We start from the raw sequence: 17,531 nt of genomic DNA, 5'->3' as shown, positions 1-17,531 counted from the left end.
TTGAGCTAGATATGTACATGTAGTCAGGGATACTGGAGTATTGAGCTAGATATGCACATGTAGTCAGGTACTGGAGTATTGAGCTAGATATGTACATGTAGTCAGGATATGGAGTATTGAGCTAGATATCAATGTAGTCAGGGATACTGGAGTATTGATGCTAGATATGTACATGTAGTCAGGGATATTGGAGTATTGAGCTAGATATGTACATGTAGTCGGGATACTGGAGTATTGAGCTAGATATGTACATGTAGTCAGGGATACTGGTAGAGTATTGAGCTAGATATGTACATGTAGTCAGGGATACTGGAGTATTGTGCTTAGATATGTACATGTAGTCAGGGATATTGAGTATTGAGCTAGATATGTACATGTAGTCAGGGATTAGGATAAAAGTGGACTGGTAGCAGGACAAAGGGTATATAACAAAGTATTGAGATAAACTTTTGTTATTGACCAAATACTTATTTTCCACCATAATTTGCAAATAAATTCATAAAAAATCCTACAATGTGATTTTCTGGATTTTTTTTCTCTCGTTTTGTCTGTCATAGTTGAAGTGTACCTATGATGAAAATTACAGGCCTCTCTCATTTTTTTTTAAGTGGGAGAACTTGCACAATTGGTGGCTGACTAAATACTTTTTTGCCCCACTGTAGCTCCTTTATTTCTTATTTCTCGTGTTCATATATATATATATTATTATTAGTTATAGTATTTCGATAATGAATACTGTACTGTTGGGTAGGGCGTGCAAGTAATTCACTGTACTTGTGTATGCGACAAATAAAACTTGATGTGCATAAATACAATAAAAGTATGTTTTGCTTTAACAATTGCCATTAAGAGGTTTCGTAGTACATGTCCGTGTGTTGCATATGACTTGTATAATTGCACAGCTGTGTGTGAAAGTAAGTGGGTGCCCGCATGTCAGTGTTGTTCTGGGCCTACAGTACAGTATGAGATGTGAAGAGCAGTGATTGGGGATAATGCATGACCAGGGGTAGCACTGTGGCCAACTCCAGACACAGTGCTTTACTTTCACAGTGTTCTACAATCAGTGTCTTCTCCACTAATGGGCCCCAAACACTTAACTCTGGTCAGGACGACCAACCAAATAGAGCAATTCAAAATAATACGGAGTAAAAGAGCAGCTACGGCGAGAGATCTCAGCAGGATTCCACCCAAACCTTTTAAAAAACATAATGAGACGTTGGCTTTCTCCTGCAGACCACTGAAGTCTTTTTAAAACTTGACAGGGCTGAATAAAGAAATCACATACAGAACTCGGCCCCCACCTCAACATTTTCCACAAGGTTTATGTCATTTTAACAGCCCTTAAACAGACGTCTTTAACTACACCCAATTGTATTGATTTAATAAAGTTAAAAAAGGAAACATCTAGCCTATTCCTTGTTACTGCTCAGAGTAAAATACCATGTGGTCCATGGCCCCAGCCTCTAACTCCTGCCTGCCCACCAGGCGCACGCACACACACACGCACACACACACACACACGCACACACACACGCACACGCACAAACACACCCTGCTAGTATGCTTATACCATCAATGTAGTGGCGCTTCATCATTCACAGATGCACAAATTTGTACTTACTTAGCACTGTATGCTGTGGGAATGGGGAGTGAGCTATGGACAGACTCTTGGAAAAACGTTGAAATGGGGTTTGGAAACAAACTGCTGAGCAGGGTCAGGAGAAACCAAGCCAAAGCCACATTAAAGAGGCAGTATTGTAATTCAGAGGGGTTGCCTGGCTCATTGGAAAGACCGCAATGGAGGTTGCCAGTCAAAGCAGGGGGCGATGAGGGTCTGTGCCAGGGGTGAACTCAGGAGGGCCCCTTGCTTGTTGAGTCTATGGGGATAGAGCCTACTGTAATGACTGGGGCTGGTGTCTTCACCGTGTGCAAAGGCTAAATGCACATACTGTAGGCTACAGGCGCCATACCTTAGCCATTGAAAGAAAATTTACTGCAGCCCCTCGTCAAATTCAGAACATTCAACACAGTCCCCTGAGTCTTCTACTACTGGCATAATTGAATCAACAAATACATGTGTTTCTTGAGTTCTGGATCTCATCTATGCAATAGATTAAAATGACCGCATGCCAATCCAGTATTTTGGAAACGCTTTTTTGTTGTTGGGATAAATATACAATCTACACCCACTCTCAAGAAGCCAGTCATGATTCAATACATTTTGAGTTTATGTTATAGAAACACAATACTTGCCTCAGTGGAGGCTCGTAATTTACATTCTGAGTTTCCCCCTCTCATTTGGGCATTTCTGTGGCAACCTCCTGGGTCTCTCTCTTTACAAATGAGCATAAGCTTTACCAGACCCCTCTGCATTGGACTCCGACTCCTTCCTTAAAACAGAACATCTCTCTCTTTACATGTTGAGCAATACAATGTAACTGATGAATGTGCTTTCTAAAGGCCCAGCTTTAGGTGAAACSTTCATGTGAGTCGGTCAATAGCAGCAGCCCTAGCCTGGAGTCACAGAGAGCCCACGTTACCGTCAGCGGAGCTGGAGAAAACATCCAGCTGTGTCCAACTCCTCTGCACACTTAGAAGGAAAGACACATCTGCAATGGGAGCGATGTGGACTTGGAGCAGTGAGAATGGAAACTGTTTCAATATGCAGTAGTACTGGACCTACAATCCAACTAAGTAACATACAGGCCAAACCAAAACACAACACACTCAGGGCTAAATTAAAGTGTGAGGCTACAGTACATAAACAACATAAATCCCTCAATTATTCAAGGACAACTGTTGTAACAATTCATGTGATGATTATGAATGAACTTTGAACAACAATGAAGGGAGGGAACACTGAGCCATCAGTGAAGCAGTAGTACTGCAGTAGTTCACTCTGTCCTCTTGGGGGAAGCCTCCCTCCCCCACTACTCCTTTCTTTACTACAGTTACAACTGGAAAATACATTCATCCATATGAATGATGAATCTCAACAGTGTAACATGGTAATGAGTATGCCTACTAACGTAAAAATAAATGAATACAAAAAGTTGATCGCATCTTAAAGTTAAGTCCTTTAAGTCCCTTAAAATGTTATGATTTGATGGTGAATTACGCGTAAATAAGAATTAGGTTTAGAGAAAGGAGCAGGTTAAAAATGCTGGTAATAAAAAAAGATAGTCTTACCATTTCTCTCTGTTGTTTTGGAAAGGCGTTCAACTTTTCTTTCAGTACTCGTTGCATGCCAACTTATGTAACTGACTTCATTATTTGAATATTATACACGAAACCAAAAGCACATTTTAGTGACGGTAAAGACAACCAATCACAGCCAATCAAGGTTAACCGTGGTGAGTGTCTCACTCTCCCAAAAAATATTTTGTTTCTTGCAAACGTTTCGCCAGGAGGGGAAAGTATAATTCTGAAAATGCAAAGCTGGGAGTCTGGGACAGAGCTGCATAGTCTGAGGGAAGCAAAACAGCTACCCAGATGTCTCCTCAACGCAGCACACTATTGTACTGAATACTCACTGACATGACATTACTCTATTACACTGCTGCCTTGAGTTAGGAGGTCGTATGTTTCTGAAAACAAAAAGAAACTGTACAACTATCCAAAAGAAAATGATAAGATAATTCAAATGTAAACAATAGTGACACAGACAGTAGACACTGCATGCGCTGGAGCAGGTTTTCAATCGAGGCCTGCGCAATTAATCCCAACTTTTTTGCGTAGTGGACGGGGCGCTAGCTGATGAATGACTGGCGCTGGACAGGGCTTGCATTAGTTTGGTCTGCTGTTACTTTTTATTCTACACTCCCTGAAGTTCAAGTTCATCCTGCAATTACACCATGTCTGGTTTCCCTTAGCAACCAGACAGCCCTGGACGTGACCATCCCCGGAGCAGGCTCATAAGGCCCCCTCCATCCCCCTTCGGTTCCCTTATGTTCCTCTCTCTGAGCAGGGCTGAAGGAGCAGAGGCCCACAAGAGGCTAGACGACACAGAGCAAAGGAAAAAGGACTTCCTCTGACAAAGAAATACTTCCCCTATGAGTGCAGCAGGACTATGCAACGGAGACTAGATATCCCGTGACAATTGGCAGAATTAACACTACAAAGTCGTTTCTCTCTATACTTTTGAGTTGGGTTACAACAAAAGAAAAGGTAATCTGGGTTGTAGCATTGTCTCTGTGTTACTACATTCCAATGTGTTTGTTATTATTGCATGTGCATGATCCCTGCGTTCTTTCATGTTTCTACTGGCCAGATGAGATGACTCACATTTTTTTTTAAAGCGCGCACACACACACACACACACACACACACACACACACACACACACACACACACACACACACACACACAACACCCCACAACACACACCACACACACACACACACACCTCTCCTAGCTCAGCAGTCTCTCTCATTCTCTTCCTCTACATCATCACAACCCTCACCGAGGTGCACTTGCACTTTTTATGGAGCAGGAAGCACTGCAATGCAGCAGCAAGCCCCAAAATGCCTCAGCTCTGTAGCCACATTGCGACATATAGAGGTAATGTGTTTGTTTCGTTGGTATATTAGTGAGATCAACTTCATATTTCAAAGTTGACAAAATTCAAGTCTCAACTTTCTCTAAATGGAAGAGAAATCCATGAGTGTTAACACTGAATATCTACGATCACACTGAGGTAAATGTAAGCTTGAACGAGAGACATTTCTTAGGCCGTGTTAATCTCTCACACACAGCCAAAAGCCCTGTTATATCAAAAGGGTCCTGGGCTGGCTGTAAACATTCGGACCCTGAGGCAAATCCTAGCTAATGCCCTCAGATATATAATTGAACATAGACGTATGGCTTTGATATCAGAGAGAGGAACAGAGCCAGGGGGTGAGAGAGTTTACAGCTCTAAGCTGCTTTGAGGCCTATATACAGTATGTCTGACATCAGCAAAATTCTTGTATCATAGTGATTAGGATTATTTAAGTGATTTACATAATATACCGTAATACAGTGTATAGATATTCCTTTCATCAACTGTTACTAATTCAGTAGCATTCCCTGTGGTGGCTATGTGAACATAAGCGTGAGTTATGTACAGTTACGGACATCAGTGAAATAGTGTGTAACAAACATAGAAATCAAGTTGCTTTTCTCCCGTAAAGTTAACGGTGCTGTGTACCTGTGCCTGGTAGAGTGCGCCAGGGTCTCGAGGTCCGATCCCTACAAAGGAGCGGTTGGCAGGGGGCGTCCCAGGAGCTGAGTATGCTGAGAGAGAGCGAGAGAGGACACTCTTATAACATAAAGGCTTGTTATGTCAATCAGATTGGGCAGTAATAAATATGTGTGTTTAATCTCTTGTTAACTGAATTAGCCGCCTGTGCCAGATCATTAAGACTGGCAGATGTGTCGTGCACACAGTTATTTCAAGGGAATTCCCCTGCCTCAGACACTAACTGAAATTGACATCATATTCTGGTATATGCATCATTGATGAAGACCTCAGACCCTTCATCAGAACCATTGTTGGTCATAATTTATCTTGATCATCCAGTACAATGTAATGGAACTTAGTATCCTATCAATTAGACAGTGATCTGTGGATTGACAAATTGATCTGTTGACACGTAGGCCCTTCTCATTTCACTGAAACAGTGGACTCTTGTCAGCATCCAACAAACTTTGTACTGTAACTTTCCAATACTGATTAAGAAAATGTATCGCTAATGGAAGCTGGCGTGGTGAAGGACCTTAGCAGAGATTTCAATCAAAGTCACATGAGGATTTATTGGTATTGTTAAAGCGCCGTCAGTAAAGCATATAGAGCTGTCCTCTCTGAATGAAATAATCATGATTAATGATGATGGGAGTAGGAGTTGCACTGCAATGCCTGAACGTTTCCTCTCTCCCCCCTCTCTTATAAAGGACTGAGAGACAGTAGCCTCGTCCTTCAGGTAATGAATCAGTAATAAGTACGATGGGTCTGTATGACAACCCTATGCACTTAGAAACTATTGTCACTGAAGACCTAGGGGCTGGGAGTAGCAGGCTCACCAGCGGCCCACTTACTGGGTGACGTGGGGGAGTTGGCTCCCCCGTCCGAGGTGGTGGTGCTGGACTTGGAGTCGGAGGGCAGCGTCAGACGGGGCATTCCGGGGGGCGGAGGGGGCGCCAGCATCTGGGAGGAGATGTAGTGACTGGGCACCTTCACTTGACCACTGCCGTTCAGCTGGGAAGGGAGAGAGGGGGGCACATGTCAGCTGTACAGTGGGGGATGGTGAGAAGGAGGGGGAAAGGAGGAGGAGGCTTCACTGCTGCAGCACAGATGATATAATACTGTTGATGTCACTGCACTGTCCCGGTCTCTCAAACACACACATTCCCTCTCCATCAGCGTGTGTGTATGTGTGTGTGTGTGTGTGTGTGTGTGTGTGTGTAAGGGAGACAGAGAGAGAGGGGAGAGGGAATGAGTGATGTCCAGGGGACTTCACTGCTCAGCCAGTCATCCATCCATGGCTGCTCTTCTACTGGCTGGCATGGCTTTCATAGACTCTCTCCTCCCCAGAGGAGAGGACTGCAGTGCACACTCACTGTCCTCCACAACAATGGATGAGCAAATGAGTCAGCTTCATTGTCGTCCCATGCGCTCGTCCTTTGTGACTGCCTGGCTGCAGTCGCACTGCAGCAGGGGGAATTTCAATGACTCTGCAGTTTGGGCTGAGCAGAGCCCAGCGTGGTTGCTGCTGGGGGGCACTCCTGATAAATGTCTCTCCTCTTTCCTCTGTGAGCTGCCTGCCTGCGCCAGACCCGTGCACTCTGCTAACCTCAGCATCACCGCTAGAGACGTACAGGGATCTCCTTCTCCCTCCACTCCTTTCCAAGTGAAAACAGAAACAGTACAGCAGCTTCATTGAGCAACCTGGCTTGTAATGCCGGCATTATTGAAGCAGGGAGGGGGGTCATTTGCATGTGGTGCAGTGGCAGGTCCTCTCAGCTGTGTGTCATATATGGATAATGAGTATAACCATGTCTGAGGATCTGGGCTGGTCCCAGGGCCAGCAGGCGGAGTCTAAACAGAGCAGGAAGTCTCAGGACTTATTTTCCTCTCTGTGACGGGGGATTCACAACTGCTGTACTACCAGCCAGCCAATACATTGAACAACTATAATCTAAGAAGTTGGCTAAAACACAGTGATTACAATGATTTTATGGCTTCAGATCTATCGAATTGTTGCCCCTTTCTCCTTTGTCATGTTTAAAGATACAGTATGGTGAGTGTTAATTGTTCTGAGAGTCACGGAGAGTCTGCAGTCTGGAACAGAGGGGAGGAGTAGCAGCTACGTGAGGAAAACCTGACTCTAGCTGTTTACTATGTTCCTACATGGCTGTGGGCTGCTTCTCTCTCAGGTTACACCCCCTAAAGTAGAGTATCCCCTGGCCAGTAAAGACCACGGTGGGGGAGAATATGGGAAAGAAATGGCATATCATACTGTTCACAGGGGACCAGGCCATCTGAGACAGGGTGACAATATAGGAAACATGAAGCATGAAGGAATTAAATAGCAAACAAACGAATAGGTGAATCTAAATGACAAATGGAAATAACACAATTCTCTGAATAAACCATTCAAACGTATAATACATTCCCTCTGGGAAATATACCCGAGTGAGTGAACTTCCCTTAACATGACCTCAAACTAAAGAGCTGGCCATGACCTCACAGCCCGACATGATGTCAACATTACTACAGGTTCTACTAGATGAACACATTAAACATGGTGAACTGAAAGCCACCTCTTTCTGCACATCAATGAGTGACAGCATTGGTGGCTGGCTCAGTTGTAACCTGGCGCTGCTGGGTTCTACTCCTATCTAGAATGACAGTGAGTAATGAGTAGGGTCAGGAGTTTTACTGACCACATAACCTGACCAGGACAAACTCTGGGCCTTAGTTAGAGTTGTTAGATGGGCTGGACTCACTGGGCTGGGCTGCTGGTTGGACGGGTCACAGGCCAGGGAGACCAGGTCCTTCAGCGGGTCTTGGGAGCTGAGGTGTGGCGGGTAGCGGATGGCGGTGTGGGGGAAGTAGGAGGTGGACTGGGGCAGGATGGAGGTGGTGGGGAAGTGCAAAGACGAGGAGGGGTGCGGACTCCGAGAAATCCCTGCACAGAGAGACAAAGGGAGAAAAGAGAGGGAGGGAGAGGAAGAAAGAGAGAGATGGAGACAAAGAGAGAAAATATTTGAATAAGTGTACTTGTTCATGCTCCAAAATGATGGTATGCTTGAGATAAAAAAAGTGACATTGAAAGATGTGTGGTTCTGCAAAACAAAATTACAATTCCGTGTGAGTTCAATTCTCTACACTCAGTGACTTTAATACAACCACTCTTCATGAAACAAATATGATATATACATGTAATGAAATGACTCAGTCTTTGCGCCTCTCCTTTGGTACAGTACCTATTGCAAGGGTTTGTGTTTCACATTTAGTACGGCAACTCTATCAGCACCACGCGCTAATTTAGCTGACATATGAGGGCGCACGACCAATTCCTTTTGTTCGCGGCTTTAATTGTTCATGCATCATCCAGCAAACGTTTGGCTGGGGAACACTACCTGCTCATCGATTAGTCTTCATTGACTCCACAACAAATTATCTGTCAGAAAGTGTTCACGGGATGTTCAATTAAAACCTCAAATAATGCATTGCCTGACAGGAAGCTGGTCTTGTTGAAAGCATAATGCCTGCAGTCAGTGCCTACATCAGGCTTAACTCAACAGATACAGGCATTACAAATGTGGAACTATGTAGATAGTGTTGCTGTTGATGTTGAACCTCCCTACAGCACGAGACACTACATAAGGAATCTCAGCTGTGGAGAAGTATGACACGTCATCTCTTTTTAATTGACAGTTCAGACTTTTTTGCTATTTTTTTAATAAACGATTCTCATCCTTTGGAGACGTGCATGTGTGAGGGTGATGGATTGTGGCAACAGTGACAAGACGTCTCCTGTGAATGTGATTTGCATAAGAGTGTGTGTACTGACCACTGTGCACTGCGATGACGGGCCGGTGGTGCTGTGTGAAGCCGAGACGTGGGGAGCTCTCCTGAGGAGACGGGCTGTCCATCTCTGTCTTCTTTACTCCAGGGGACATGCCTGGACACAGAGACAGAGATACACAGAGGGTGTTACTGATGCCACTAGGACTCCCATAATAAAAATGCCTGTCTGGAGAAGACTATTGAAAAGACCCTACATTTAATTGCCCAATTGAATCTTCTACTACATGGCTTTTGTAATTACAGTAACTCACCACAGGGTGGCAGGGTGCATTGACGCGACCCAGTAAGTCCTCAGTGCTGCAGCACATTGCAGTGAGCACATGGGCTCCCAACTAACTTCCTCATTGAGAGGAAACAACAGGATCAGAATCAATGTTATGTTTTGGTCAGGTCTACCCCAAATCCGGTTAGTCTAGGTAGATCACTCACATTCCCAAGAGGCCTGCAGTGCCTGATACCAGAGTTGCTTAGATGTGCTAAAACAAATGCATCTTTGTTGCAGTGGTATTACTGGCAGGGTGCAACCCTCCTCCTCCTCCGTGTTTAGTTTGCTATCGCACACAGAATGTGCGTAAGGAACCCTTTCTCCACCCAGCTAGGGCCTGTTATACATTAGGGTATTAACATTGCACAGCTCTTTGTTTCCTTCTTAGGAGTGGTGGAGCACACAGTACACAAGTTATTACTGTGATACTGTACAGAGGGAGTCAGTCATGGAGTGACGGAGGTTTCTCTCTCACACATTATACGTTTATACCCCTCACTCTAATTGTTTTCTGAGAAAGAGATTGAGAGAGAGGGAGGAAGACAGAGAGAGAGGGGGAAAGCCTTATTTGACAGCTTCCTCTTCCCCTGCTCTACCCCAGCCCTCTGTCTCAGAGTGGAGTGAGTAAACCAGGGCTTTTCAGGAATGTCAGAGGGCAAGCTGAGGTTCAACGGGAGACTTGCTCATAGGATAAACATGCACGTCCGGCTTAGTGCTGGGGGCTAGGCAAGGGCAGTCATTACAGCACTGACGCTAATTACCTGATCACACTAATCTGACTGACCACTCCGCTCAGTCTTCAAGGGTCTAGGCCAACCCACACATCTACCTACTGTAGTGACACATTATATTAATATTTACATTGCAAAATCTTGAGAATATATCTTTTGAACAAAGTCTACAGAGTATGAGATGTAATCTAATCGATGGTTAAGTGCGGCTTAAACCGTAACCTCCTTAACAGAGTTGGTAGTGCTGGTGACCTGAGCCAGGGGTCAAACCACAGCTCTACAGGAGGCCAGGCATTGCCCTTTCCAATCCATTCGCCCAGCTGCAGACTGGCGCAAGCTTCCCTAGTATAGAGGCAAGCTTCCCCAGACCACCTCTACCTGGGGAAGGTGCACAAACATCCTCCTCTCACACAGCCTGTAACCCCCCCACCATCTCAGAGCAATCATCCGAAGGGGTCGTTAAAGAGGAGCTCGTTAGAGCTGTCTAGACAGGAAGAGAGTGAGCACGACACGAGGAGGGCTGGGCCAGACTCCTGCAGGGTCTCTGACGGGGTCGAGGCTGGGGGGGAGAGGGGCCGGCTCTGCTCTATTGACCTCCACAGCTCTGGTGTCAGCATCAGGGTCCCTGTATCGTGGGGCCCTCCTGGAGCCCGGGGCCCAGCCGGGGCCACTCTGGTTAATAGCACCACAAAGCCCCCAGACACGCCACCAGGGCCCTTTACAGGCCACTGGACACTCTATTAGCGTAGCGTGAAGAGTCAACCACAGTTTCACAGCATTAGATTATATGGGAGACCGAGAACCCCCCTGGTAGAACAACACAGTGCGTTAAACACTCAGGTAACAGTTCTGTTGTAAAGATGCTGATCCTCCTCCCACTTACTGCTGCCAACCCATGGTTAGAGAGCTGCCTCGTGGCTCATACACACATGTGTAGTGCACTTACTAGGCAGGCCCCACTCACTCAGMACACCCACTACCTGACCACTTACTCTGTCCCACACTCACTCACTCAACCACACTGTGCATGCTGTAACCTACTCATCCTATTTTTTTTACCAGAACCAGGTCAGTGCTGTTGGGGGATGAGGGTCATACTGTACAAGACCATGAGAAAGACACATGCCATTTCAATATTTAAAATACTGCTTTATACAATCATCTTGAAATGATTGCTTGTATCTAGATGAGAGATCCACAGTAGCTTTCCTGTTTGCTAAAAATCTTTGTTAGGAATATTATTCCATACTAGCAAACTGATAGGTGAACCTGAGGTGAGAGGAAAGCAAGAAGGTAGCTAATGCGACGTTTCATCTGTGGATACTGCTCCAAGGTACCTTGGGCCACTTGGATTTTTGCAGACTTTCACAAAAAATGTTGGTTCATTAATTATGACTTCAGGCTCAATTTGGGAAATTTGAAGCTGCGTACTTTCTGTTTATAACATGATATATTTATAATTTGCTCTTTAGCACTGTGTCAGTGGCTTTCAAGGTAATTGAAGTGAAAGTACGGCCTGATATTTCAGCTGTTTCCCCACTGTGATTATGAAAAGTACGAGTTGATGTTTCTCGACAGCCCTAATGAAGAACATTTAAGAGGGACACCAGAACTGAGTCACCGTTTGTAATTACTGAAGAGTTGGAGGAGAGCCAGTGTCCTCAGCATGACATCATGAGTTTGTACTAACTGATGAGCAATAAGCACTGTCCTTGTCAAAACTATATAATAGCTAAGAGTTTGTGTGGAAGCCCAGAGGGGATGCTCACCTCCTTCCAGATCCTCTTGCCAGTTGCGGGAGCTGCTAGCCGGGGAGTTGGGAGAGGTGTAGTACTCCCCCCCAGGACTGGTGTCCACATCATCCTCCATGGAGCCTGACTTGTGCCTCTTACTCCTGGATGTCACACAAAGGGAGAGAGGCAGGAGGAAATAAGGGGAAGGCAATGTGACATATTGACAGTTCAAAACTGTGTATAAAGTATGTACACACGCACAGTACACAAGTGGGTCAACACCGGCAACCTGGAGATGGCCGGGAGGAAACTGAGCAGCTCCAGGATTTTCATGTAAACCAGTTATTTACGGTTTCAGTTTGTCCCAGCTTTACTTGACGTTTACAGTGAAAAATAAGACAATAAGTCACAGCTTGTGTTTTGGCAGTGTTGCACACGCCCAGATAAATCTCATGAGGAACAGCCATTGTCACTGTAGTGAAGGTCTTGTGCTTTCAACACCAGGATACTGCTCTCTGTGCACCAATAAAAACAACCATACAGTCCTCCTGTCATCTGCCTAGTGGTTGCACATCCAGCCATTCACTTATACAAGGCTCGTGTTAATATGGAATGTATTCTAACATTCCCTCTAAATGTGAGTTTTTTCGCAGGGTAGAGTACAAACAAACTGAGTGTTTTGTCTATTTGAACTATATGCAGTATATTCATTTCCAGTCTAGGTGTGTGTGTGTGTGTTTCGGGGCTGGGTACTGACCCGCTGGAGGAGGTGCTGGGCAGGGTTCTCCTCATGCCCACCCCTGAGGGGTTAAGGTCATAGGCCAGGTGCCCCTGCAGCTCTCCCAGAGAAAAGTTAGGGCCTGCCCCCGTCACCACCGGAGCTGCACACAACACACAGGGGGGACAGGTCAGTCAGGGGAGGAACATACACTGTACCACACTTTCAATTAGACATCAATTATCTATGGAATAATACTCAAATATCTACATAAATGACATAACACCATCCTCAAGCTCACTCAGCTTCACACGCAGCTGAAGAAGTGTGTCGCTCTGTGAGCAAACATATTGTGTTATATCTGTGTGTACTTCTCTGTAACAACAAGAAAAGCCTCCAAAAATCTAATCAAATCCAAGTTTATTGGTTGCATACGCAGATTAGCTCCAACAGTGCAGTAATACCTAGCAATACATAACAATACACAAATAATCCATAAAAGTAAAAAGAAAGAAATGACGAAATATCAGAATGAGCAACGTCACAGTACGGAATTTATATATACAGTACCAGTCAAAAGTTTGGACACACCTACTCATTCAAGGGTTTTTCTACATTGTAGAATAATAGTGAAAACATCAAAACTATGAAATAACACATGGAATCATGTAGTAACCAAAAAAGTGTTAAACAAAACAACATTTATTTTATATTTGTGATTCTTCAAAGTAGCCACCTTTTGCTTTGATGACAGCTTTGCACACTCTTGGCATTCTCTCATCCAGCTTCACCTGGAATGCTTTTCCAAAAGTCTTGAAGGAGTTCCCACATATACTGAGCACTTGTTGGCTGCTTTTCCTTCACTCTGCGGTCCAACTCATCCCATCTCAATTGGGTTAAGGTCGGGTGATTGTGGAGGCCAGGTCATCTGATGCAGCACTCCATCACTCTCCTTGGTAAAATAGCCCTTACACAGCCTGGAGGTGTGTTGGGTCATTGTCCTGTTAAAAAATAAATGATAGACCCACTAAGCGCAAACCAGATGGGATGGCGTATCGCTGCAGAATGCTGTGGTAGCCATGCTGGTTAAGTGTGCCTTGAATCACTGACAGCATCACCAGCAAAGCACCCCCACACCTCCTCCATGCTTCACGGTGGGAACCATACATGCAGAGATCATCCGTTCACCCACTCTGCGTCTCACAAAGACATGGCGGTTGGAACCAAAAATCGCAAATTTGGACTCATCAGACCTAAAGGACAGATTTCTACCGGTCTAATGTCCATTGCTCGTTCCTTGGCCAAAGCAACTATTTTCTTCTTATTGGTGTCCTTTAGTAGTGGTTTCTTTGCAGCAATTCGACCATGAAGGCCTGATTCACGCAGTCTCCTCTGAAAAGTTGTGTCTGTTACTTGTACTCTGTGAAGCATTTATTTGGGCAGCAATTTAAGGCTGGTAACTCTAATGAACCTATCCTCTGCAGCAGAGGTAACTTTGGGTCTTCCTTTCCTGTGGCGGTCCTCATGAGAGCGAGTTTCATCAAAGTGCTTGATGGTTTTTGCGACTGCACTTGAAGAAACTTAAAAGTTCTTCAAATTTTCTGTATTGACTGACCTTCATGTCTTAAAGTAATGATGGACTGTTGTTTCTCTTTGCTTATTTGAGCTGTTCTTGCCATAATATGGACTTAGTATTTTACCAAATAGGACTATGTTCTGTATACTACCGCTACCTTGTCACAACACAACTGATTGTCTCAAACGCATTAAGGAAAGAAATTCCTCAAATTAACTTTTACAAGGCACACCTGTTAATTGAAATGCATTCCAGGTGACTACCTCATGAAACTGGTTGAGAGAATGCCAAGCGTGTGTAACGCTGTCATCAGGTTAAAGGGTAAACTTTGAAGAATCTAAAATCTAAAATCTATTACATTTTTGGTTATTACATGATTCAATATGTGTTATTTCATAGTTTTGATGTCTTCACCATTACTCTACAATGTAGAAAATAATAAAAATAAAGAAAAACCCTTGAATGAGAAGGTGTGTCCAAACTTTATCTGGTACGTACACACACTGTACAAAACATTAAGAACACCTTCCTAATATTGAGTTGCACCCCATTTTACCCTCAGAACAGCCTCAATTTGTCGGGGCCTAAACTACAAGGTGTTGAAAGTGTTCCACAGGGATGCTGGCCCATGTTGACTCCAATGCTTCCCACAGTTGTGTCAAGTTGGATGGATGCCCTTTGGGTGGTGGACCATTCTTGATACACACGGGAAACTGTAGAGCATGAAAAACCCAGCAGCTTGCAGTTCTTGGCACACTCAAACCGGTGTGCCTGGCACCTACTACCATACCCTGTTCAAAGGCACTTAAATATTTTGTCTTGCCCATTCACCCTCTGAATGGCACACATATACAATCCATGTCTCAATTGTCTCAAGGTTTAAAAATCATTATTTTACCTGTCTCCTCCCCTTCATCTACACTGAATGAAGTGGATTTAACAAGTGACATCAATAAAGGATCATAGCTTTCACCTGGATTCACCTGGTCAGTCTATAACATGCCAAGAGCAGGTATCCTTAATGTTTTGTACACTCAGTGTATATATAAAGTGGGTAAAACAGCATGTAAACATTATTAAAATTATAGTGTTCAATGACTATGTATATAGGGCAGCAGTCTCTAAGGTTCAGGGTAGAGTACTGGGTGGTAGCCGGTTAGTAACCGTGTCTAAGGTTCAGGGCAGGGTACTGAGTGGTAGCCGGTTAGTAACAGTGTCTAAGGTTCAGGGCAGGGTACTGAGTGGTTAGCGGTTAGTAACGTGTCTAGGTTCAGGGTAGAGTACTGGGTGGTAGCCGGTTAGTAACAGTGTCTAAGGTTCAGGGCAGGGTACTGAGTGGTAGCCGGTTAGTAACAGTGTCTAAGGTTCAGGGCAGGGTACTGAGTGGTAGCCGGTTAGTAAGTGTCTAAGGTTCAGGGCAGGGCTGAGAGGTAGCCGGTTAGTAACAGTGTCTAAGGTTCAGGGCAGGGTACTGAGTGGTAGCCGGTTAGTAACAGTGTTCTAAGGTTCAGGGCAGGGTACTGAGTGGTAGCCGGTTAGTAACAGTGTCTAAGGTTCAGGGGGGGTACTGAGTGGTAGCCGGTTAAGTACAGTGTCTAAGGTTCAGGGCAGGGTACTGAGTGGTAGCCGGTTAGTAACAGTGTCTAAGGTTCAGGCTGGGGACTGAGTGGTAGCCGGTTAGTAACGTGTCTAAGGTTAGGGTAGAGTACTGAGTGGTAGCGGTTAGTAACAGTGTCTAAGGTTCAGGGTAGAGTACTGGGTGGTAGCCGGTTAGTAACAGTGTCTAAGGTTCAGGTAGAGTACTGGGTGGTAGCCGGTTAGTAACAGTGTCTAGGTTCAGGGCAGGGTACTGAGTGGTAGCGGTTAGTAACAGTGTCTAGGTTCAGGGCAGGGTACTGAGTGGTAGCCGGTTAGTAACAGTGTCTAAGGTTCAGGGAGAGTACTGGGTGGTAGCCGGTTAGTAACAGTGTCTAAGGTTCAGGGCAGGGTACTGAGTGGTAGCCGGTTAGTACAGTGTCTAAGGTTCAGGGCTGGGGACTGAGTGGTAGCCGGTTATACAGTGTCTAAGGTTCAGGGCAGGGTACTGAGTGGTAGCCGGTTAGTAACAGTGTCTAAGGTTCAGGGCAGGGTACTGAGTGGTAGCCGGTTAGTAACAGTGTCTAAGGTTCAGGGCAGGGTACTGAGTGGTAGCCGGTTAGTAACAGTGTCTAAGGTTCAGGGCAGGGTACTGGGTGGTAGCGGTTAGTAACAGTGTCTAAGGTTCAGGGCAGGGTACTGGGTGGTAGCCGGTTAGTAACAGTGTCTAAGGTCCAGGGCAGGGGACTGGGTGTAGCCGGTTAGTAACAGTGTCTAAGGTTCAGGGCAGGGGACTGAGTGGTAGCCGGTTGTAACAGTGTCTAAGGTTCAGGGAGAGTACTGGGTGGTAGCCGGTTAGTAACAGTGTCTAAGGTTCAGGGGAGTACTGGGTGGTAGCCGGTTAGTACAGTGTCTAAGGTTCAGGGTAGAGTACTGGGTGGTAGCCGGTTAGTAACAGTGTCTAAGGTTCAGGGCAGGGTACTGAGTGGTGCTGGTTAGTAACAGTGTCTAAGGTTCAGGGCAGGGTACTGAGTGGTAGCCGGTTAGTAACAGTGTCTAAGGTTCAGGGAGAGGGTACTGAGAGGTAGCCGGTTAGTAAACGTGTCTAAGGTTCAGGGCAGGGTACTGAGTGGTAGCCGGTTAGTAACGTGTTAAGGTTCAGGGCAGGGTACTGAGTGGTAGCCGGTTAGTACAGTGTCTAAGGTTCAGGGCAGGGTACTGAGAGGTAGCCGGTTAGTACAGTGTCTAAGGTTAGGGTAGAGTATGGGTGGTAGCCGGTTAGTAACAGTGTCTAAGGTTCAGGCTGGGGACTGAGTGGTAGCCGGTTAGTAACAGTGTCTAAGGTTCAGGGCAGGGTACTGAGAGGTAGCCGGTTGTAACAGTGTCTAAGGTTCAGGGCAGGGTACTGAGTGGTAGCCGGTTTAGTAACAGTGTCTAAGGTTCAGGGCAGGGTACTGAGTGTAGCCGGTTAGTAACAGTGTCTAAGGTTCAGGGCAGGGTACTGAGTGGTAGCCGGTTAGTAACAGTGTCTAGGTTCAGGCAGGGTACTGAGTGGTAGCCGGTTAGTAACAGTGTCTAAGGTTCAGGGCGGGTACTGAGTGGTGCCGGTTAGTAACAGTGTCTAAGGTTCAGGGAGGGTACTGAGAGGTAGCCGGTTAGTAACAGTGTCAAGGTTCAGGGCAGGGTACTGAGTGGTAGCCGGTTAGTAACAGTGTTAAGTTCAGGGAGGGTACTGAGAGGTAGCCGGTTAGTAACAGTGTCTAAGGTTCAGGGCAGGGTACTGAGTGGTAGCCGGTTAGTAACAGTGTTTAAGGTTCAGGGCAGGGTACTGAGTGGTAGCAGTTAGTAACAGTGTTAAGG

The 17,531-nt window shown here is 45.5% G+C and overlaps 1 protein-coding gene across 7 annotated transcripts in view; it reads right to left on the bottom strand.

Annotated features, from left to right (window-relative positions):
- Window positions 1-17,531, bottom strand: part of nfic (nuclear factor I/C) — a 120,643-nt gene that overhangs the window by 11,451 nt on the left and 91,661 nt on the right. For 2 of the 7 annotated variants that reach the window (XM_024003929.2, XM_070447564.1), the window contains exons 5-10: window positions 12,560-12,683; window positions 11,839-11,963; window positions 9,057-9,167; window positions 7,924-8,168; window positions 6,061-6,235; window positions 5,189-5,274 (exon numbers count right to left, since the gene is read on the bottom strand). In XM_024003929.2, the coding sequence (XP_023859697.1) occupies window positions 5,189-5,274; window positions 6,061-6,235; window positions 7,924-8,168; window positions 9,057-9,167; window positions 11,839-11,963; window positions 12,560-12,683 (866 nt within the window). The remainder of the gene's footprint in view (window positions 1-5,188; window positions 5,275-6,060; window positions 6,236-7,923; window positions 8,169-9,056; window positions 9,168-11,838; window positions 11,964-12,559; window positions 12,684-17,531) is intronic. The other 5 variants (XM_070447565.1, XM_070447566.1, XM_070447567.1 and 2 more) reach the window with 5 other exon arrangements.

The sequence above is a fragment of the Salvelinus sp. IW2-2015 genome, linkage group LG16 (assembly GCF_002910315.2).
Source record: "Salvelinus sp. IW2-2015 linkage group LG16, ASM291031v2, whole genome shotgun sequence".
Classification (NCBI taxonomy): domain Eukaryota; kingdom Metazoa; phylum Chordata; class Actinopteri; order Salmoniformes; family Salmonidae; genus Salvelinus; species Salvelinus sp. IW2-2015.
The sequence above is the reverse complement of the archived record's forward strand: the minus strand, read 5'-3'. Positions and strand labels throughout refer to the sequence as shown.